Genomic DNA, 23,917 nt, shown 5'->3' with positions numbered 1-23,917 from the left:
ATGGCGTCAACCCTTTCATTTGCTCTTGCTTATGGCGTTGGTATCAAAATTCTCATCTTAAGGCGCGTTCTGGTATCCATCTTACCGATCATATTCTAGTAAAGAGATGGGTCAAACAAGGTTTGGTCATTAGTGTAGCTTTATTTGATAACGCTATCCGTAGAGCTACCAGAAATATTTCCCCTTTCCTGATTGATCGGTTCATTAATATTAGCCATCTATCTTATGCTGATGATATTGTTTTGCTAGCTAAAGATCGTTATTCATTCAATCTGCCGTTAATGTAGACCAATATAGTCTTTCAGACATAGATCTTTCCTTGGAGGCTTCTAAAACAGAATTTATGGTATTTCATCCAAATTCTAAAGTAGGCGAGTCTCTTTTAGTCAGGCCATTCTCAATTGTATGTTTGGATACGTTAAGTTTTCTGGGACTACCTTTTGCAGCGTTTATGAAGAATACGCAAACTTTCATTATTCAAGCTATTAAGGAAGAACTTCGAAAGACTCATGGTATGCTTGCCAAAATAAAAAGGCAGAATGACAAGAATTGCCACATAATGAGGTCCAATCAAATGAGGTCTCTTTGAAGTTTCTACAAAAACAAATGGCCATCTCAAAATTTCTATTGATATAGATGCATTTCGGGACAATACGTGGTGTGAAGAGGTATATACACCCTTCGATCGCTCTGAATATTAAAAAGAGAACTAGAACTTCTGATTACCAATCCACTGAGAGCCCTCTGAAGTTTATACGATCACCCATTCTATATATACCTTATATTCCCCAGGGTATAACTTACAACCCTTGCCCTGAGGACTGAGGGGGGGGGCTGTCACCTTCAATGACATAATTTCCGGACCATTCAATTAGCTTGAACAAAATGGCTATCTGAAAATTTTGATTGGATGTGTTTGGGGAAATGGTGGGCGTGGGAAGAGGGGTTAGTTGTCCTCCAATTACTTTCGACTATTAAAAAGGGGAATAGCCCTTTCAATTTTCAATCGAATAAACTCTTCTCAAAGTTTCTTCGACAACAAATGGCCATCTCAAAATTTCTATCAGATGCATTTTGGGAAAATACGAGGCGTGGAGGGGACATCAACCCTCCGATCACTCTGAATATTAAAAAGAGCACTAGAACTTCTAATTACCAGTCGAATGAGCCCCCTCCGAAGTTTGTAAGATCAACCTTTCTATATATAACTTATATTCTCCCAGGGCATAACTTATACCTCTTGTCATGAGGGTTCTGGGGGGGGGGGTGTCATTCTCAAAAAGATAATTTCTGGACCTTTCATTTACGTTGAACAATATGACTATCTCAAAATTTTGATTGGATGTGTGTGAGAAAATGGTGGGCGTTGAAGGGGGTTTAGTTTCCGTCCAATCACTTTCGACTATTAAAAAGGGCACTAGCCCTCTAAATTTCCAATTGAATTAGCCCTTTTCGAAGTTTTCTACGACAACAAATGGCCATCTCAAAATTTTTTGAGATGGCCCTCCCATCACTGATGGGAGGGTATCTACCCTCCCATCACTCTGAATCTCAAAAAGGGCGCTAAAACTTCTGATTAACAATCCAATAAGCCCCTCCAAAGTTAATACGATCACCCTTTCTATATAAACCTTATGTGCCCCCAGGGCATAATTTATAACCCTTCCCTTGAAGGCTGTAGGGGGGTTGTCATCCTCAAATACATAATTTCTGGACCTTTTGAACTACGTTGAACACAATGGCTATCTCAAAATTTTGATTGGATGTGTTTAGGGAAATGTTTGGCCTGGTAGGGAGGCTAGGAGCCACCTAATCACTTTCGACTGTTAAAAAGGCCAACACAGGGTGAAAATGGGGTGGGGGGCTATAGGGGGAAAGAATATCTCCCAGGAACAGTTGTTGGTTCGGGGAACTGACTATCATCTCTAGAAATCCCTAGGGACTCCTCCCTAAAGGACTCTTTCCAATCAATTAGATCTAACCACCTCTGAAAGTTTGTAGGACACATCCCACACTCCTTCCCAGGCTTTCTCAATCCAAACTGATCTTCAATACCGCTCAACTTTTTCAGAAGCTGTTATAGTCCTTCCAATTTTACCTCCCGGTCATCTCTGTTTCTCCGCAAGAAAATGAGTACCTCCTCCTTCCACTTAAGCTCTGCTCTCCTACAAAATTATAGCCTCAAGTAATACTGCCCACTATAGCGGGCTGAATTTCCAAGTTGTCTCTTTTTTTCATTTCTCTTTTACTTTTGTTCAATTTTTCAGTCACACAAAATAAATCATCATCAAATGCGAACTGGAGTCTATTGCCTGTTTTCTCGGTCCTAATCTTATATTGTAGTTTCCTTTCGTATCTACTTTTATCTCTTTTTATTTATTTTTTTACCTTTGACGAGGATATGAATAAATCATCAGTGTATGGGAGCTGGATTTCCAAATGGGGTTGGTCACATTGTAGTCCTAATTTCTTGATTTTTACGAGGGACGGCAGACACTGCAGAATTGTCCTCCACTTTCTCTGAAACACACACCTTGGTAATGCATGGTTTGAAGTTTATCATTTTCTAAAGGGTAGGATAGAAAATCATGAATTTTGAATTTTTTTTTTATTCTAAACCGGAATATTACGTATCTTATTTTCTAGACAAGACCTGGCTATTTTCATCTCTCTCATACAAAATGCCACTCCCTTCCCCACTGTCGTAGAAGTCTTAAATGTTCCAGTCCTGGAATTTAATGTCTAATCAATCTCATTTTCTTGAAATCAACATCTTGGAAAATTATACGGTTGATCAGACAGCTTTCAAATTGATGGTGGAGAAACATTACCATTCTAATTTCACCAAAGATCTATCAGCCCTTCAATAGTTTTTATAAAATTCTGGTGGCATTTTTCATCAGACCCCTTACGAGCCCCCTCCTCCCTATAAATTCCACCTCTTTTTTCATTTTCAATAAAATATTTTGAAGCTTGATTTTCAAGGACTGAGATTTGTGTGTGAACGACCACTTCTAGAGCTGGGTAGTTTCTGTGAATCAGCAAATTCGATATTTTCATTCTCAAATGTCATTATCTCCGTTAACTAATAAAAAGAAATCATCTCAACCAAAAACGAAAAATGTATTATATTTGAATTGATTATCAAGCTTTGAATGAATTCATTAATTCCTATTATTTCAATTCATTTTGATAACAAAATTTTTCTGCGGAAAAAAATTAACGAATAATTTTAGAAAGAGCTGGAAAATATGGATAAGTCATTTTCCATAATGACTTATCCTGTTTAAGGTCATTTGAAAACTAGTATTTACATTTACGTCTTATATTTTTAATAAATAAGTAAGATTATGTAATCGACTAGAACAAAACCCATCTGTTTAACCAATATTCTAATTGGACCAAAGATTTAAACTCTTCAGTCTCAACCCGCAGATTTACACTAAACCGCCAAATTTGTAACCTCAGATCCTGCAGATTATCTCCATCTCCATATGATTCCATGGCAACTGAACCCCCGTGCAACTCAACCCTCCTACAACTGAACACTCGTGCAGCGGAACTCCATAGCAATTGAACTCTCGTTCAATTGAACACCGTGAAACTGAACCTTCGTGCAAATCACCCTTGTTTAACACTGAACCACCGTGCAGCTTAAGCCCCGTGCAACTAATCCCTCTTCAATTGAACCCTTTTGCAACACAACCCCTGTGCAACTAAACCCTAGGTCAACGAAAAAGATGCCGTTAATACTGATTCAGGAATGAGTTTATTCATTCCTGAATGAAGGAATGAATTCATTAATTCCTATTATTTCAATTCATTTTGATAACAAAATTTTTCTGCGGAAAAAAATTAACGAATAATTTTAGAAAGAGCTGGAAAATATGGATAAGTCATTTTCCATAATGACTTATCCTGTTTAAGGTCATTTGAAAACTAGTATTTACATTCACGTCTTTCTTATAGTTTGGTCATAACAACACCATTATAAAATACCCTATGCCGCCAAAATACGACTTAAAAGTAAAGGATTGAAACCATTAAAGATCTACCACTAATATATCCATGATTGAAAAACCTTAAACTGCTGTTTAAAATTCTTCTTTTGAACACTCTCCTTCCCAGTAACCTTTGAAGGTGAAAAATATGTTCTGATCAAACTACCAGCTGAAATTTCTTTTTTTCAATTTTAAAGCTAATTCGTTAATGAGAGACGCCTCTTATTTTAATTTCAATAATAAAATTTATTACGAATCATATTCTTGAGAATTACGAGCAAGCTTTTGATACCTGGGAGTGCTTCTTTTTCTTTCTTTTTTCTTCTAGCACCGATGGGTCACTGGAGCATCGTAAACGCGTTGCAAATGAGCATGAGGCTCTGGGAATTATTTTTCATTTTTCAATTCGATGAAAACTGGTTTTATTTCATGGTTGTTCTTATGTGAAAAACAAAATACTTTTATGATACTTCAAAAACCAACTTAAATGAGATTGGGGAAATTGGTATAAAGTTGAAGTTCTCACTTGCCCCTTGGCAGATGCTTACCCGAGCACCTAATTTAAAATCTTTAAGGCTTAGTTTGTAATAAAACCAAAAAACCCCTTTTCAGGTCATGATTTTCACAATAAACCTACTTATGAAGGTTTCTTTCCGTTTGGGAAAGTTCGTGGGTTACCCAAATGAGAAATATAAGTTAGAAACTGCTAACGAAGCGAGAAGACAATTTTAATCTTCTAATTTGGTGTTAGTTCAAACTTATTCTTAGGCCTCGGGTTGGGTTCAATCAAGCACGGGTTGAGTTAAACGGGGGTTGAATTAAACAGGGATTGATTTACACGGAGGTTCAGTAGAACGAGAGCTCAGGTAAGTTGGGCTGAGTTGCAAGGATGTCCAATTAAATGGGGGTTCAGTTACACGAGGCTTTAGTAACATAAGGGCTCAATTTAATGGGGTTGAGTTGCACTGGGGTTCAGTTGAAAAAGGTTTCGGTTACATGTGGTTCATTTGTGCCAGGGTTGAGTTGCACGGGGTTTGATTTACACGAGAGTCCAGTTAAATGGTGTTCAGTTGCACTTATGTTCACATGTGTGATGTTCAGTTGTATGGGTTTTGTTGTAGATAATTCAGTTGCACAATCGTTCAATTACACGTACACCCTGAATTAGCAAGTCAACTAATTTTTTGGCCTAGTTCTTTTCTGTTTATCTTATTCGTAGATTATCTTGTTCTTAGATAAAATGAAAATAATATATAAATCTTCTGTCTAATATGAAATTACAGTGAATCATATCTACCTTCAGTAACGAGGAGCATCAGCTTACTTTTGTATTTCTCACTTCAGTGCGCTTGTATATTCAGCTTTTTGAATAAATCTCTAGATCAGGAGCTGGCTTTCAAATATGCTGCAGTTTCTCAACATTTGACAAGAGCTTGGCTGGATAACTTAATACCAACAACAAACGCAAATGTTAGCGAAGAATGCAGACAACATAGTGTTGTTTACCAGGAAAGTTTAAGCACGTTACAGCCTTGGGCATTATCAAGTGAGTTTTGGCTATAATCTTCTACGTTAAAACTAGTATGCGAGTATGATTGTAAAGCCGCGTCTACGTTAGGGCGTCGTATCGAAAACAGGAGAGGAAAAGTATTAATCTAGATTGTGTAGACTGGTACTACTGCTTCAGTTTCTAGTTCCAGAGGGGAGGGGAAAAAACGCCAAAAAAAGAAAGTGAAGATGGAATGTTATGTTTTCTGGGAATCGATCAAGCAATACATTTTAAGGAAGCCATGGGGTTTATCCTTGAAAATAAGGAAGTTTTTAAACTGTCAGGGAAAGTCTAACGAAGAGACTCTCTCACTAATTGAATTCTGGATTAACAAGTTTGATGACCTTTAGAAAATGGGACCCAAAGTTCAGACTGTTTAAGTCTAAGGCAGAAGAATTACGCTGGAGAAATATTGTATTCCTTGTAAAGAATCCTTTGGAGATTAAAGTCAGGTCACTAACCCAGAAAAACTGGGACACAAGTAGCAGTTTATATCAGCTAAAACAGCTGATGTAGACTGCTACCTGTGCCCCAATTACCACCCCAGTTTTCCAAAAAGTCACCTAATGTTGACGTACATTAAGTAATTGCAATGCTTTCTCCCGGGGAAAGGAAGACCTTCCGAAACCACTTCTTGTGTGATGATCTTCCGGAAGAACCACTTCCGAAAATATTAGTTATAAATTTTTTTTTTTGTACAGTGTACATTTGACATTAGTAATGAAATTTCGATATTTTAACCAAAGGAGAGGCCAGAGAGGATCTCCTTCCCTTTGAAGTCTAAAATATGAATACAGTGCTAAGCAACACATTTCGCGGTCTTTCTGAGTAAAACGTACTTTTTAAAAATTTGGTCAACAGGTAAAAATTTTAAGCGCATGAACTAGATTAAATTCCTGCGAAAACTAGCCTAATCAAATTAATCCAAGGATGACGTTAATATTTGATTTGAACTATAATTGCTTTCTTTGCTTCAGATTATACAAATTGTCTAGGGATATTTGTAACACCGCAGACTCAGGAATCCTCTCACAATAAATCCAACATCCGACCCATGAGGTCCCATATAAAAGACCAATGATATGTCTTTTCACTGTCTTTCTTCTTGTGATGCATCTTATAAAGGGTATCTGCAATCCTTACTCGATGTTTATTTGAAATTAATTTAAAAAAAACTTTTCAAAAAAACAGTTTTCTAAAGCAAAGTAAAGGCCATATGAAACTTAAGATCAGAAGAAATAAAAACCTACAATAATTCAAACTCAAAATAACCAGAAATTACTACTCAAGAATAAATGAAACCCAAAACGAACAGAAATTAAATAAACAATCATAGAAAAAAAACATACAACAGGTGCTAATATATATATGAATAAATAAATCTCAAAACGAGTAAAGATTAACTTCAATATTAAAATAAAGCTTAAAACGAACAAAAACATTTTGCTATTGACGCATAAATAAAACCCAAAACAAACATAAATTAAATAAGCAATCATAGCAAACAAACAAACAATAGTTACTATCATAAATGAGTAAATAAGTCTTAAAACGAGTGAAACTTAAATTTAATATGCAAATCCAGCTTGAAATGAGAAAAATATCTAAAAAGAAGAGATTGGGTTTTGCCTCCTACTTTCAGAGCCTCCTACTATAGTAAGGTCTATACGGCTCCAATGTTTTATTATTATTTATTATTTTTTTCCCAGAGGCTCTTCATATGGAAGTGATCATCGTAGAAACTTCAAAGGGGGCTCATTCGATTGGAAATAGAGAGTTCTAGTGCCCTTTTTAATAGTTGAAAGTGATTGGAGGGCAACTAGCCCTCCCCCACGCCCATCATTTCCCCAAACACATCCAATCAAAATTTTGAGATATCCATCTTGTTCAGTGTAGTGTATTTCCAGGTAGAAGATATGTTTTTGAGAAAGCCACTCCCCCACAACCCTCAGGGCAAGGGTTTTGAGTTATGCCCTGGGGCATATAAGGTTTTTATACAAGGTGTTGTCGTAGAAACTTCAAAACAGGCTCATTCGATTTGAAATTCAAAGGGCTAGTGTTCTTTTTAATAGTCGAAAGCGATTGGAGGACAACTAGCCTCCCACTCATAATTCCCCCAAACACATCCAATCCAAATTTTGAGATAGCCATTCTGTTCAGCTTAGTTAATTTCCAGATAACTTTTAAAATTCAAACTCAATACGACCAGAAATTACTATTAAAGAATAAAGGAAACCCAAAACGAACAGAAATTAAATAAACAATCATAGCAAAAACATGCAACAAGTAATAATACAAATGCAAATGAATAAATAGATCTTAAAGCGAGTAATGCTTAGATTGAATATGAAAACCAAGCTTAGAAGAAAACGATTTTTCTATCGAATTATAAATGAAACTTAAAACGAACAGAAATGAAATAAACAATCAATGCAAAAAAACACACAATAGATATTAATGTAAATTAAGAAAATAAATCTTAAAACGAGTGAAACTTAAATTGAATATGCAAATCAAGCTTGAAACGAACAAAAATCACTACAAACTAGAGTTTGGGTATGACCTCCTTCTCTCACTGTAAAAGTCTAAAACCTACTGCGTCATTGGCACCAATATTTGTTTCTGCTGAGCTTAAGTTTAAAATAGCCTTTACTTTTCTTCGAAAAAATTATTTTTAGTAAAGTTTTTTTTAATAAATTTCTCTTTGTTTTTGATTGCAAAAAAATTCAAGCTTTTAAAAATCCCGTATTTCAAAATAAAACTTAAAAAAAATAAAATATTCAGTCAAAGTATCAAAACTGATATCAAAGTAACAATATAAAAGTGAAAAAATGGGTTCGTGTCAACCTCGGAGTTTTTATTATCTGATGTTTAAACTATTTTTAACAGAATTGCTATCTCAAAATTTTAATCGGATGGGTTTGGGGAAAAAGGGCGTGTGGGGACTAATTAAGCTTCGGTCTCTTTCGACTCTTTAAAAGTGAACTAGAACTTTCTATTTTCAATCAAATGAGCCCTCTCTGAAGTTTATACGAGTACCCCTTTTCATTAAGTTTCATTTATAATTCGATAGGAATTTTTTTTTCCTTTTAAGCTTGATTTTCATATTCAATCTAAACATTACTCGCTTTAAGATCTATTTACTCATTTGTATTATTACTTGTTGTATGTTTTTGCTATGATTGTTTATTTAATTTCTGTTCCTTTTGGGTTTCATTTATTCTTTAATAGTAATTTCTGGTCGTTTTGGGTTTGAATTTCAAAAGGTATTTGTATCTGCTGAGCTCAAGTTTAAAATGGCCTTTACTTTTGTTTGAAAAACTTATTTTTCGGAAAGTTTTTTTTAATTAATGTTTGTTCGTTTTTGATTACAAAAAATTTCAAGTTTTTAAAAATTCCTTATTTCAAAATCAAACATAAAAAAAAATCAAACATTCATCAAAGTATCAAAACTGGTATCAAAGTAACAATATCAAAGTGAAAAAATCGGTTCGTGTCAACCTCCCTTGATATTTCTTTTTAACGAAATGGCTACCTCAAAATTTTTATCTGAAGTATTTTGGGGAAAAGGGCGTGAGGGAGGGGCTAGTTGCCCTTTGAACTTCCAATTTCCAATCAAATGAGCCCTCTCTGAAGTTTTTAGGAGAATTCCTTCCAAAACAGCTGTATATGTCCCCCGGGTATAACTTATGATTAATCATTATATATAATTATTACAACTAGTGATTATTTAGTTATAAAACGAATTATACTACAAATATTATGTTTGTACAACATGTGTCGACCCCGGAGTTTTCGTTATCTGACCTTTGGATTTTTTTTTTTAACAAAATGGCTACCTCAAAATTTTTCTCTAATGCTTTTAGGGCGTGGAGGAGGGGGGACGGGGTCTAGTTGCCCTCTGATCTCTTTTGAATCACATAAAGTGAACAAGAACTTTCAATTTCCCATCAAATGAGCCCTCTCCGAAGTTTCTACGAGCATCCCTTCCATAAGAAGTACATATACCCTTAGAGAATTACTCATAACGCCTGCCTCCAGGCCCGGGGGGGGGTGTCGACACAGGAATTTTTCTTTTCTGAACTTTCAACTATTTTTAATGAAATGGCTATTATAAAATTTTATCGAATAGGCTTGGGGAAAAAGAGTGTGTGTGGGGGGGGGGGGCTTTTTGCCCTCGGATATATTTTGACTCCTAAAAATTGAACTAGAACTTTCAATTTCCAATCAAATGAGCCCTCTCTGAAGTTTATACAAGCATCCCTTTCATGAGAACCATATGCACCCCAGGACAATACGTACAATGCCTATTCCTCGGGCCCTGGGAGGAGTTTTGTTATCTAGTTTTTGAACAATTTCCAAAAAACTGGATATCTCAAAATTTGTTGCGGATGGGTTTGGGGGAAAAGGGTGCGGGGGGGCTAGTTGCCCTTAAATGTCTTGATTCTTAAAAAGTGAACTAGAACTTTCAATTTCAAATGAAATGAGCCCTCTACGAATTTAGTGCGGGCATCCCTTTTGTAAGAACCATACATACCCTTAGGGCATAACTTAGAATGCCTTCCCGTGGGCCATGGGGAGATGAATTGACACCGGAGTTTTTCTTTTCCGACCTTTGAACTATTATAAACAAAATGTTTACCTCAAAATTTTCATCAGATGGGTTTGGAAAAATAAGGCGTGGGGGGGGGGGGGGGTTAGCCGACCTTGGATCTCTTTTGTCTATTAAAAGTGACCTCGAACTTTCAATTTCCAATCAAATGAGCTCTCTCTGAAGTTTCTACGAGCATCCCTTTCATAAGAAGCATATATACCCCAGGGCATAACTTACAACGCCTGCCCCGGGGCCCTGGGGGGTTCTGACGACACCTGATTTTTTGTTATCTGACTTTTGAGCATTTGTTAACTTAATGGCTATCTCAAAACTTTATTGGATGCATATGGGGAAAATGGGGCATGAGGGGTGGGGTGAGGGGGCTAGTTGCCCTCCAATCTCTTTTGACTCAAAATACTGAACTAGAACTTTCAGTTTACAATCAAATGAACCATCTCTGATTTTCTTACGACCATCCCTTTAATAAGAACCATATATTTCCCCAGGGCATAACTTACAACACCTGCCCTCAGGCCCTGAAGGGCTGTGTTGACCCCTGAGTTTTCGCTATATGGTTTTTGAACTATTAAAAGGAAAGCCATCTCCCTGAGTTTTCGTTATATGGTTTTTGAACTATTAAAAAAAAAGCTTTCTCAAAGTTCTTATCGGATGGGTTTGACGAAAAAGGGCGTGGAAGGAGGGGGGTCTAGGTTCTCTCCAATCTCTTTTGACTCTTAAAAAATAAACTAGAACTTTCAATTTCCAATCAAATGATCCCTCTTTGAAGTTAATACGAGCATCCCTTCCATAAGACCCATATATGCCCCCAAGGCATAAATTACAAGTTCAGCCCTCGGGCCCTGGTGGGTTGTGTCGACACCGGAATTTTTATTATATGATCTTTGAACTATTTTCAACAAAATAGCTATCTTAAAATTTTTATTGGATGCATTTGCGAAAAAAGAGTTTGGGAGGGGGGAAAGCTGGTTACCCTCCATTATCTTTTGACGCTTCAAAAGTGAATTAGAACTTTCAATTTCCAATCAAATGAGCCCTCTCTAAAGTTTATTCGAGCATTCCTTCCATAAGAAACATATATGCCCCGAGGGCATAACTTATAATTTGTGCCCTAAAGACTGTGGGGGGCGGTTCTTACTCAGGCATATAATTCCAGAATTATCGACCATGCTGAACCACATGCCCACATCAACATTCCGGATGTATATATTTGGGTAAATGGTAAGCGCGGGAGGGGGGTTAGTTGCCTTAGAATCACTTTCGACTATTAAAAAGGGAACTAGACATGTAAATTTCCAATCGAATGAGCCTTTTCTGAAGTTTCTATGACAACGTCGTCTATGCAAAACCTTATATGCCCCCAGGGCAAAACTTACAACCCTTGCCCTGAGGGTTGTGGGGGAGTTGTCAACCTCAAAGACCTAATTTCCAGAACTTAAAACTACGTTTAATAAAATGGCTATCTCAAAATTTTTATTGGATGCGTTTGGGGAAAAGGAGGGCGTGAGAGGGAGGATAGTTGCCATCCAATAACTTTCGACTATTAAAAAGGGAACTAGCCCTTTGAATTTCTAATCAAATGAGCCCTTTTTGAAGTTTTTCCTAGGGTATAACTTAAAACCCTTGCCTTGAGGGTTGTGAGGGAGTGTCCTCCTCGAAAACATATTTTCTATCCTGAAATCAACTACGCTGAACAAAATGCCTATCTCAAAATTTTGATTGGATGTGTTTGGGGGAATGATGGGCGTGGAGGGGGCTATTTGCCCTCCAATCACTTTCGACGATCAAAAAGGGCACTAGCCCTTTGAATTTCCAATCGAATGAGCTTTTTTGAAGTTTGTACGACAACGCCTTATATAAAAATCGTATATGCCCCCAGGGCATAACCTAAAATCCTTGCCCTGAGGGTTGTGGGGGAGTGTCCTCCTCAAAATCATGTTTTCTATCTGGAAAACCATTACGCTGAACAAAATAGCTATCTCAAAATGTTGATTAGATGTATTTGAATAAATGATGGGCATGGGGGGATGCTAGTTGCCCACCAATCACTTTCGACTATTAAAAAGGGCACTAGCCCTTTGAATTTTCAATCGAATGAGCCTTTTTTATGATTCTACAACAAGGCCTTATATAAAAACCTTATTGCCCCCAGGGCACAACTTAAAACCCTTGCCCTGAGGGTTGGGCGGAGTGTCCTCATCAAAAACACATTTTCTACCTGGAAATCAACTACGCTGAACAGAATGGCTATCTTAAAATTTTGATTGGATGTGTCTGGGGGAATGATGGAAATGGGGGGGCTAGTTGCCCTCCAATCACTTGTGACTATTAAAAAGGGCACTAGCCCTTTGAATTTCTTATCAAATCAGCCCTTTATAAAGTTTCTACGACAACGCCTTCTATAAAAACCTTATATGCCCCCGGGGTATAACTTAAAACTCGTGCCCTGAGGGTTGTGGGGGAGTGTCCTCCTCAAAAATATATTTTATATCTGGAAATCAACTACGCTGAACAAAATGGTTATCAATAAATTTTGATTGGATGTGTTTGGGGGCATGATGGGCGTGAGGGGGAGGGCCAGTTGCCCGCCAATCACTTTCAACTATTAAAAAGGGAACTAGAACTCTTGATTTCCAATCGAACGAGCCCCCTTGAAGTTTCTACGACAACCCCTTCCATATGAAGTGCCTCTGGGAAAAAAAATACAACAAATAATAATAAAACAGTGGAGCCGTATGGCCTTTACCATAGGCAACACTATAGCGTTGCCTCTGAAAGAAGGAGGCAAAACCCAAACTCTTCTTTTTAGAGATTTTTGCTCATTTCAAGCTGGATTTGCATATTCAATTGAAGTTTCACTTGTTTTAAGATTTATTTACTCATTTATATTAGTAACTATCGTTGGTTTGTTTGCTATGATTGTTTATTTAATTTCTGTTGGTTTCGGGTTTTATTTATGCCTCAATAGCAAAATGTTTTTGTTCGTTTTAAGCTTTATTTGCATATTGAAGTTAATCTTTACTTGTTTTGAGATTTATTTATTCATATATATATTAGCACCTGTTATATGTTTTTTTCTATGATTGTTTATTTAATTTCTGTTCGTTTTGGGTTTCATTTATTTTTTAATAGTAATTTCTGGTGGTTTTGAGTTTGAATTATTACATTTTCCAAAACACATCCAATCAAAATTTTGAGATATCCATTCTGTTCAACCTAGTTCAAAGTTCGGGAAATTAGGTCACTTAGGATGATAGTCCCCTCAGAGCCCTCAGTGCAAGGGTTGTAAGATATGCCCTGGGGTATATAAGGTTTATATAGAAAGTTATTGTAGAAATTTCAAAAAGGGCTCATTTGATTGGAAATTGAAAATTGCCCTTTTTAATAGTCGAAAGTAAGTGGACAGTAATTAGCCCCCTCTCGCGCGAACCATTTCCCCAAAAACATTCAGTCAAAGTTTAGAGATAGCCATTTTGTTCAACGTAGTAGAAAGTTCTGTAAATTACGTCTTGGAGGATGACAACCCCCCCCCCAGCCCTCGAGGCAAGGGTTGTTAGTTATCCCCTGGGGGCGTATAAGGATTTTATTGAAAGTGGTATCGTAGAAACTTCAAAAGGGCTCATTTGAATGCGAATTGAAAGGGCTAGTGTCTTTTTTAATAGTTGAAAGGGATTGGAGAGCGACTAACACACTCACGCCCACCATTTACCCCAAAAACCTCCAATCAAATTTTGAGATAGCCGTTTTGTTTAATATAGTTGAAAGTTCTAGAAATTAGGTGTTAGAGGATGATGACCACCCTAACAGCCCTTAGGGTAAGGGTTGTAATTTATGCCCCGAGTGTTGGCGTCGACACTCAAAAAGGGCTCATTTGATAGGATATCAAAAGGCCTAGTGCCCTTTTTAATAGTGGAAAGTGATTGGAAGGCTTGAAAATTTCACAGGCAGCACAATCGTGCTGCCTAAGAACGATGTTGGCACAACGTATTGTTTATTTTTTTGCTTTTTCCATACAGGGCACTTTGTATCGAAGGAGTTGTCGTAGAAACTTCCAAAAGGGCTCTTTCGATTGGAAATTGGAGTGGCTAGTACCCATTTTAATAGTCAAAATAGATTGGAGGGCAACTAGCCCCCCCCCCTCCCACGCCCGTCATTCCCCCGAACACATCCAATCAAAATTTTGAGACAGCCATTTTGTTCAGCGTAGTTGATTTCCAGATAGAAAATATATTTTTGAGGGGGACACTCCCCAAAACCCTCAGGGCAAGGGTTTTAAGTTAAGCCCTAGTGGCATATCAGAACGATGTTGGCACAATGTATTATTTGTCATTTTTTCCCTCTAGAGCAGGGCACTTCGTATCGAAGAAGTTGTCGAAGAAACTTCAAAAAGGGCTCATTCAATTGGAAATAGGAGTGGTGTGTGCCCTTTTTAGTAGTCGAAAGTGGTTGGAAGGCAACTAACACCCCTTCCACACCCAATATTTCCCGAAACACATTCAATCAAAATTTTGAGATAGCCATTTTGTTCAGCATAGTTCATTTCCAGATAGAAATTATGTTTTCGATGAGGACCCTCCCCCACAGCCTTCAGGGCAAGGGTTGTAAGTTATGCCCTGGGAGCTTGTAAGTTTTTTTTTATAAAAGACGTTGTCGAAGAAACTTCAAAAAAGGTCCATTCGATTGGAAATTCAAAGGGCTAGTGCCCTTTTTAATAGTCGAAAGCGATTAGAGGGCAACTAACCCCCCTCTCACGCCCGCCTTTTCCCCAAACACCTCCAATCAAAATTTTGAGATAGCTATTTTATTCAACGTAGTTTTAAGTTCTGGAAATTAGGTTTTTGAGGATGAAAACCCCCAACAGCCCTCAGGACAAGGGTTGTAAGTTATGCCCTGGGGGCATATAAGGTTTTTATAGAACACTTTGTCGTAGAAACTTCAAAAAGGGCTCATTCAATTGGAAATTGAAATAGCTAGTGCCCTTTAAATAGTCGAAATTGATTGGATGGAAACTAACACCCCTTCCACGCCCCCCATTTCCCGAAACACATCCAATCAAAATTTAGAGATAGCCATTTTGTTCAGTAGTTGATTTCTAGATAGAAATCATGTTTTTTGAGGAGGACACTCCCCCACAGCCCTCAGAGCAAGGAGTGTAAGTTATGCCCTGGGGGCATATAAGGTTTTTATAGAACGTGTTGTCGTAGAAACTTCAAAAAGGGCTCATTCGATTGGAAATTGAAATGACTAGTGCTCTTTTTAATAGTCGAAAGTGATTGGAAGGCAACTAACACCCCCTCCACACCCATCGTTTCCCCAAACACATCCAATCAAAATTTCGAGATAGCCATTTGTTCCACGAAGTTTAAAGTTCAGGAAATTCTACCTTTGAGCAGGACACTCTCCCACAGTCTTTAGGGCAAGGGTTATCAGTTATGCCCCGAGAGCATATGAGGTTTTTTTAAATTGTTGTCGTAGAAACTTGAAAATCGGCTCAATCGTTTGAAAATTCAAAGGGCCAATACCCTTTATAATGGTCAAAAGGGATTTGAGGGCAACTAGCATCCCTTTCACGGCCACCTTTTCCTCAAACACATACAATCAAAATCTTTAGATGGCCATTTTATTCAACGTAGTTGAAAGTGTTGGAAATTAGGTCTTTAAGGATGACAACCGCTCCCACCCACAGCCCTCAGGGCAAGGGTTGTAAGTTATACCCTGGGGGCATATAAGGTTTTTATTGAAAACGTTGTCGTAGAAACTTCAAAAGGGCTCATTCAACTGGAAATTGAAAGGGCTAGTGCCTTTTTTAATAGTTGAAAGTGATTGGAGAGCGACTAACAACCCTCTCACGTGCACCATTTAAAACATATCCAATCAAAATTTTGAGATATCCATTTTGTTTAACGTAGTTGACAGTTTTTTAAATTAGGTCTTTCAGGATGATAACTCCCTCAGAGCCCTCAGGGCAAGGGTTGTAAGTTATACCCTGGGGGCATATAAGGTTTTTATTGAAAAAGTTGTCGTAGAAACTTCAAAAGGGCTCATTTAACTGGAAATTGAAAGGGCTAGTGTCTTTTTTAATAGTTGAAAGTGATTGGAGAGCAACTTACGCCCCTCTCACGCCCACCATTCAAAACATATCCAATCAAAATTTTGAGATATCCGTTTTGTTCAACATAGTTGAAAGTTCTGGAAATTAGGTCTTTTAGGATGATAACTCCCTCAGAGCCCTCAGTGCAAGGGTTTTAAATTATGTCCTGGGGGTATATAAGGTTTATATAGAAAATTGTTGTCAAGTCTTTCCTCTCTAAACTCCATGATTTTTTGCATGAACCTCATTTTCAAAACAAAGATGTTATCCTTACCGGAGACTTCAATATTGACCTTCTTGCAGCTTCAAATGAATCTTCTGTCGATTTATTGTCTTCTTGCTTTTCTGCATATTTGCTTCCTACTTGCCTGATAGAGTTTCACCTAGTTCTGCTTCTCTCATTGATAATAGTTTTATATCTTTACCAATTAAAGCAGATTTTGCTGTTTTAAGTGATATATCGGATCATTTCCTGCTGGTTTCAGATTTAGCTTTTACTTATAAAATACTGTAGGTAAGTAAGGAACGTCAAGTACGATTAATCAATAAAATAACATTAAAGCACCTGAATGAAAGCCTTGGTCTGTTGGATTGGCAAGATGTAATATGCACGGAGGATAAAGATATGGCAACTGATACTTTCCTAAGAAATTTCGATTGCTGCTTTGATTCTAGTTGCCCATTTGTTACGAAGAAAATTTACATAGAATAATTTCCTATAAGGCCGTGGATAACGTCTGGAATTTTGATGTCAGTTAAGAAAAAAATCAGTTATTTTAAAAGCAGTTAAAGAATCCAACGGATTATAATATTAAAATTTTAAATTTTTCAAAAATCAATTAACCGCACTGATACGATTGTCGAAACATAGGTATTATAAAGAGTTTTTCGAAGAAGCTCAAAATTCTCCTCGCAAAACGTGGTCTTTAATTAATTATATTATAAAAAAACAAAGGAATTCTAAGTTTCCTGAAGTTATTAGTTTAGAAAATGGATCGACTACTAAAAAATTGGAAAAAGTGGCTGATATTTTGAATCTTTATTTCGCTATTATAGGAAAGAAGATTGTTTCATCAGTAATGAACCAGTTTGATTCACCTAGTAATAAACATTTTTCTTCATACCTTCCATCTCCTCAAAGTAATTCAATTTTTCTTGGGCCTATTTCTCAGTCTGAAATAACAAAAATAGTGTGTGATCTAAATCCAGATAATTCAGCGGGAATTGACGGAAATAGTTCTATAATTGTTAAAGAAATATTGTCTGCAGTAGTTTTACCATTACAGCATATAATTAACCTTTGATTTAAAACTGGAGTTTTCCTGTCTGCTTTTAAAGAAGCGAGGATAATTCCACTTCACAAAGGTGACTCTTCTGAAAACCCATAAAATTACCGCCTTCTAAAATATTTGAGAATGCAATTTATAAGAGGTTATATAACTTTCTTAAATCGTCTAATTTTTTCACAAATTCCTAGTTTGGTTTTAGGTCTGGACACAATACTGAACATGCTATCATTGCTCTCATCCAATATATTCGTGAATGCTTAGAGAGAGGTGAAATTCCAGCAACAAAATATTTAGATTTGAAAAAGCATTCGATACAATATCCCATTGTATTCTTTTTCGTAAATTGGATAATTGTGGTGTGCACCGACAGGCGTGGGATCTAGTTAAATCTTGTCTTGATAAGAGAAAGCATCGAATAGATGGAGGTAATTTTCTCTCTTCGCCTGTTCCTCAGTCCTCGATGGGTGAGGTACCTCTGGGCTATGTCCTAGGTCCTCTGCTTTTTCTAATTTATATAAATGATCTTCACCACGCTTTGGCAATCCCATGTCTCAGCACACATTTTGCTGATGATATGGCAGTTTCAATTTCTGAGAGGAATGACGAGGAGTTGGAGGCAAACTGGATACTGGATTTTCTAATGTTCTTGATTGGTGTTCTTCAAATTTTATTGCTTTCAACTTATCAAAAGCTAATTTCAGAATTTACGGCAGAAAGTCAAATATATGCCCTCGTATTACCCGAGTTACTTCTTCAAAGTATCTATTATCAATATCTCAGGTGAAAATGATAAAGTACCTTGGACTTGTGATTGATGAAAGCTTATCTTTTAAAACACACATTCAAAATATACGCTTAAAGATTTCAAGGTATGTTGGTTTAATGCGGAGGTTGAAGCATTATTTGCCCTACTCTGCTTTACGAAGCATTTATTTTGCTCTGATTCAGTCTAATATTAATTATTTTTCTCTAGCATATTCATCTACATTTAAAAGCCATATTCAAACAATACAGATTTTACAAAATAAAGTCCTAAGAATTCTGAAACTTTTATTCCATCACCTATTGCACTTCCAAATAAGTCCTCTACAGCATCTTTATATACTTTTCTAGATGTACTTCCACTTTCTCAACAATTTACTTTTGGAGCAATTACTTTCAAATTAACTATGACACTAAGAAATTACGGCCATATTACCTCAATCAAAGTTTGTTCTCCCAACCACAAGATTTACTTCATTATAACACGCGACAAAAAAAGAGTATCTATCTACATTGGCAAGTATAGTACTAAGAGATCTAAATTCGCTCCGTTTGTGTCAATAGCCCGGTGCTAGGATGCTCACAAGGAGTTTATTGATAAATTTTCTTCTATCAATTTAATAAAAAGGAATATTAAATTTCACTTAGTTCAGGATTACTTTTAATTAAGCGTGTTTTTAATAAGACAAAGTTATTTGTTTGGTTTGCTGTTCTGGGTGAATGTGTGCCTCTCGGCTATCTTAGTATCAATTTATATTTAAAATATTGAAATTTTTTTATATTTATTTATGGATCCTGGGCTAGCTGCTACTTTCATATTATTGTTGTATTATTGTATCTTTGCCGTCGTGTTTATCTTTGTATTGTAGTGTAATTTGTTATTGTATCTTTATCTATGCCTAGTTATTCGAGCTTGTCTCCCCATGGGCCTATGTCAATTATATAAATGTATATGTTAATGAACTTGAACTTGAACCATTTCCCCAAACACATCCAATCAAAATTTTGAGACAGCCATTTTCTTTAACGTAGTTGAAAGTTCTGGAAATTAGGTCTTAGAGGATGACAACCACCCTAACAGCCCTTAGGGTACGGGTTGTAACTTATGCCCTGGAGGCATATAAGGTGTTTAAAGAAACCGTTGTCGTTTCAAAAAAGGCTCATTCGATTGGAAATTGAAAGGCCTAGTGCCCTTTTTAGTAGTCTAAAGTGATTGGAAGGCTTGACATTTTTATAATAAAGATCGATGTGGGTATAATGGATTATTTTTTTGTTGTTGTTGTTTAGACCAAAGCACTTCGTATCGAAATTCGAAAGAACTTCGTGGGAACTTCGAAAAGGGCTCAATCGATTGAAAATAGAAAGGGCTGATGTCCTTTTTAATAGTCGAAAGTGATTGGAGGGCAACTAGTCCCCCTCCCACGCCCACCCTCCCATTCGCCCATTATGTTTGAAAACTAATTGTTGCCTTAAGATTAAATCAAAATGCACTGTGTTAATGCTAATTCCCAATAAGGCATCTCAACAGTATCCAATGAACGACTGAGGGTATTATGTTAAAACTTTTGGGGCTACTTCTGCTCTTAAAATTTAACCAAATCAAAATAGCATGAGTGTATCCAAGCCATCAAAGAAAGTAAACAGATTTTTTTGCGGATGGTATCAATTTTTGTATTTCAGGTCAACTAGAGGAGGTCTGAAACTAAATTAAACACTACTATTCGTGTCCAGATTTTTAAAAGGGTGCTTGTTGTTAAAAATTGCTGAAAAGTTTTCTCCAGCATACAAATAGTAGGCCAAACTATAAAGTCCTAAAAAAACGAAAATATTTAAAGCATTATTTTCTTTTTCCCTGAAAAGACTATGTCAATATAAAACGAACAGAAATTAGTTAAAAAAGTTTTTTCCACAAAATAAGCTTTTCAAAGAAAAGTAAAGAACTCCATTAAACAAAAAATAAGCCAAAATAAAATCAAATAATCTACCAAGCGTGAAACTGCCACAAACCAGCACCGATAAATAAATGAAACCCAAAACGAACAGAAATCGCAATAAATAACCAAGTCAAACTCAAAACGAGCCGAAATTAACATAAGTCGGGCCCAAAACCCCTATGCCTTCCCAAGGCCTGAACAAAATTTGCACTTTACTTAAAAAACTATAATAGAATGTGCATTGTCAGTTTAATATACATATACTGATATTTAGTAATCAAATTGTTAGTATTATTTGATTTATTAAAGTTATAAAAGTAAAAACATTTACATTTTTGTATTTTTATATTTATATATTTTATCGAGCTTGAAAATTAATATTTTGGTGTAGGAGACAATAATATTTGTTAGCATTGCAGTTCCTTTTTTATGTTTGTTCCAAATTTACTAATCAACTCACTTGTAAATGCAACCCCCCTCCACCTAATGGCTGCATATATATCCCTAATAATGCACTTTTTCCTTACATCACTGCGCTCATAATTTCTAGTTCCTATATTAAACTGGTTATCTTCTCAGTTTTGAATTTATATATGTGTGTGATCAAGTGTGTAATTTACTCAAATATTATTGGAACTGATTTAAAAAGGGTGTAATAATGAAAAAAAAACATTATAATCTGATTAGTTAAAAGCGCCTAGGGTATTGTAAAGTAAGATTTCTATTGTTTCTTATTAATGTCAGAGCCAAATATGGCACTTAAGCATAGGCGCTCCGAAAAGTGGATGAAGATTTTCTAGGATTTTTCCAGAGAAATTGGATTCTTTTGGGTACCCGGTTGACTGACCGTATTTCAAACAGTAGGCTCTACGAAAAGTGGGGTTGAATACCTCTTCCTAGAGCTATAATGAGAAAAAGGTTGAGATGGCTACGGCACATTTTAAGGATGAAGGATGACAGATTGCCGAAGATTGTCCTTTTCGGCCAACCATCTAGGGTTAAACGGAAAGCAGGTCATCCACGGTTGGGGGTGGGAGGATGTCATAAAGAAAGATTTAAATGAAATAGAAATTCCCTTGGAGGGTCCAAAGAGGGAAGCTTTGAATAGATTGGAATGGAGGAGAAGTATGCATAGATATGATGGCCTCAGGTGGCTTGGTTTTGCGGTGAGCTGTTAGTAATAGTAGTAGTAGTAGTGGTGGTAGTTCTACCAATGTCACAGTTTGCTCATTCAACAAGTATAAGTGATATTTTAACCGGTTACTATGTGTTATAGGTAACCAATGCGATTGCGATTGGTCAGTTTGCACCTGAAGAAAACGTTAACTCGGAATCTGGAAACCCAGATTCCGAATGTCATGGGAGATGAAAACTCGCCTTTTTCTAGTTCAACCTACCCTTGACATATCCTGAGAGATTCAACTTAATACTCTTAGCCATTCCTGGGATATTGTTGATACGCCCTTTTGACAGCCTGCATATTAATGGTGTGTTTTGACTTTGTTCAACATCGTTCTAAACATTCCATGAAAGTTTTCCTTAATGCCCTTAGCCTCAGCAGGATTAATCGTCGCAGTTGTAGTAGCCTTAATATTTGAAGGAGAGGTACTAGCAGAAGCAGTACGCACAAAGTATCTGTTGGTTAGTTCATTATCCTTCTCAGCGTCTCGTAAAATTTTCAGCTTAATATTCTGAGCCATTCTTGAGAAGTTACTTATATACTTGTACACTTTTGGCGACCTGAATGCAAATAGTGTGTTTTAATTTAGTTCAACATCCCTTTAAACATTCTCCATTTTCTGAAATTTTCATTTTAACATCCTCAGCCTCAGTAGTAGTCTAAATAGAAGTAGTAGCATTAGTAGCAGTAGCAAACTACTTCTAAATAGAAGTAGTAGCATTAGTAGCAGTAGCAGTAGTGGTGATTGTACTAGCTGTAGTAGTAGCGGTAGAACTAATAGCAGTAGTTGTAGTAGCAATAGTAGCAGCAGTAGTTGTAATATGCACATATATTCTTTTGTTCAATTAATCATCCCTCTCATCATTCTCTGAAAGCTCCAACTTAATATCCTAAGCAATTCCTGACATATTCCCTTTTGACAATTTATGTGCACATTATGTTATTTTTTACTTAAATCAGCTCAGCCCTCAACATTGAGAGCTTCATCTGGATACTCTTGGCCCAATTGGAATCCACGGGTCAAACAAGTCTCCTTTACCGATAGCAAATGCTATATTTGAACAATGGGTGGATCGCATGAGTTACAGTCCTTGCCCCCAGGGGTTTGGAGGCTGTGACATCCACTGGGTCTTATTGATTGTTCAGCTATACTAAGCAAAATGGCTATCTTAAAATTTTGCTTGAATGTCCTTTTTGGAAAATGAGGCGTGGAAGGGGGACTGGCTACTCTTCAATTGCGTTTAACTCTGAAAAGGGGCAGTAACACTTTAAGTTGTAAGAAAAGTAATACAGAGAATAAAAAAGAAGAAAATATCAAATATGTTTTTGCTTTGTTTTGATTCTATTTTTCCTCAATTAAAGTGTTTGACGCTACTGGAAAACTTCCCGATGGAATCCTTAACGGTAACTGGCATGCACTTGGTGATTTTGAACAATGTCTTCGAATCAAACCATTGAACTTGAATTTTACCGGAAAGTATTGCCAGGTGAGCCCTGATCTTTTGCAGTAAAGATTTTGTCATTAGGAATATTTTCCCCTTATTTTCTTCGATCTGTATTACAGACTTCTGTTTTAATAACTAAACAGTGCTGGAAACTAACGATCCTAAGATGTAGCTACTCCGACCATTTTCCTATGCCGTTTATCAAAACACTTGGAAAACTGTAGGTATCCCCGTTTGCCTGTGAATCCAGGAAACGTTTTCTGTCATTTGTCAAGCCTAAAACACGGTAGTCCGCCTGAAACTCTAAGCGGGCAAGCCTATTAGGCTTAGGTTACTTTTTCGCCTGTGAGTCCAAGCAAATTCAACTATTAACAAAACGCACATAACAAAACCGAAGATAAAGAAAAATAATAATCAATATAAATAATCTATGGGATATAATATCATAATATCTGTATTTTTCAGTCTATTAAAAATACATTTCAATTCAAAATGTGCTTGTAATTTTTCCATAACTTATACTAATAAGGTAAATTTAATTTCAGCAATTCTTGGTTTTAGTGTAGCTCTTTACTTTTGAAGTTCTAAACCTCTTTTCGGAGTTTGTATATTTAATTACATAAAATACCATCGGCAGCACAATAGCCCTGCGTATGTAAACGTTGAAGTTGGCACAATATATTTTTTTTCTAACCAAGGCATTCGTATGGAAGGAGTTGTCGCATAAACTCTAGAAGGGGTTAATTTGATTGGAAATAAAAATTCTAGTGCTATTTTTAAGAGTCAAGAGGGATTGGAGGGCAATCAGGCCCCCCACTCACCAGTTTCCCCCAAAACCATCTGACCAAAATTTTAAGATGGCTATCTTGTTCAACATACTTGAAAGACACAATAAATGTGTCTCAGGGAATGAGAATACATAGCTGTAATTAAAAACTTCTGATCATTTTAGAAAGAGTATAAAGTTGCATAAGACTTAAATAGTATTCATTATTTTTGGATTAAAAGAACACTCACTATGCAGTTCCAATTTGTGAATTATGGTAATAGATTT

General features: G+C 36.5%; 1 protein-coding gene across 1 annotated transcript; it reads left to right on the top strand.

The window, feature by feature from the left end:
* LOC148956850 (uncharacterized) lies at nucleotides 1–22,929 on the top strand. The gene is made up of 3 exons (XM_089092253.1): nucleotides 1–40; nucleotides 5,305–5,547; nucleotides 22,781–22,929. Exons 1-3 carry the CDS (start codon nucleotides 1–3, stop codon nucleotides 22,927–22,929), a joined length of 432 nt encoding a protein of 143 aa, XP_088948379.1.
* The last annotated feature ends 988 nt before the right edge of the window (nucleotides 22,930–23,917 follow it).

This window comes from Artemia sp. Qi Xiang Cuo, chromosome 1 (assembly GCF_049724085.1).
Source record: "Artemia sp. Qi Xiang Cuo chromosome 1, ASM4972408v1, whole genome shotgun sequence".
Taxonomy (NCBI): Eukaryota; Metazoa; Arthropoda; class Branchiopoda; order Anostraca; family Artemiidae; genus Artemia; species Artemia sp. Qi Xiang Cuo.
The sequence above is the reverse complement of the archived record's forward strand: the minus strand, read 5'-3'. Positions and strand labels throughout refer to the sequence as shown.

What these genes read in the sequence shown, in the direction of transcription:
- LOC148956850 (XM_089092253.1), top strand. Translation starts at nt 1, where the DNA reads ATGGCGTCAACCCTTTCATTTGCTCTTGCTTATGGCGTTG. An exon ending in TGCTCTTGCTTATGGCGTTG is followed by an intron (nt 41 to 5,304) that starts GTATCAAAATTC and finishes ATCTACCTTCAG; the next exon opens with TAACGAGGAGCATCAGCTTA. An exon ending in ACAGCCTTGGGCATTATCAA is followed by an intron (nt 5,548 to 22,780) that starts GTGAGTTTTGGC and finishes CCTCAATTAAAG; the next exon opens with TGTTTGACGCTACTGGAAAA.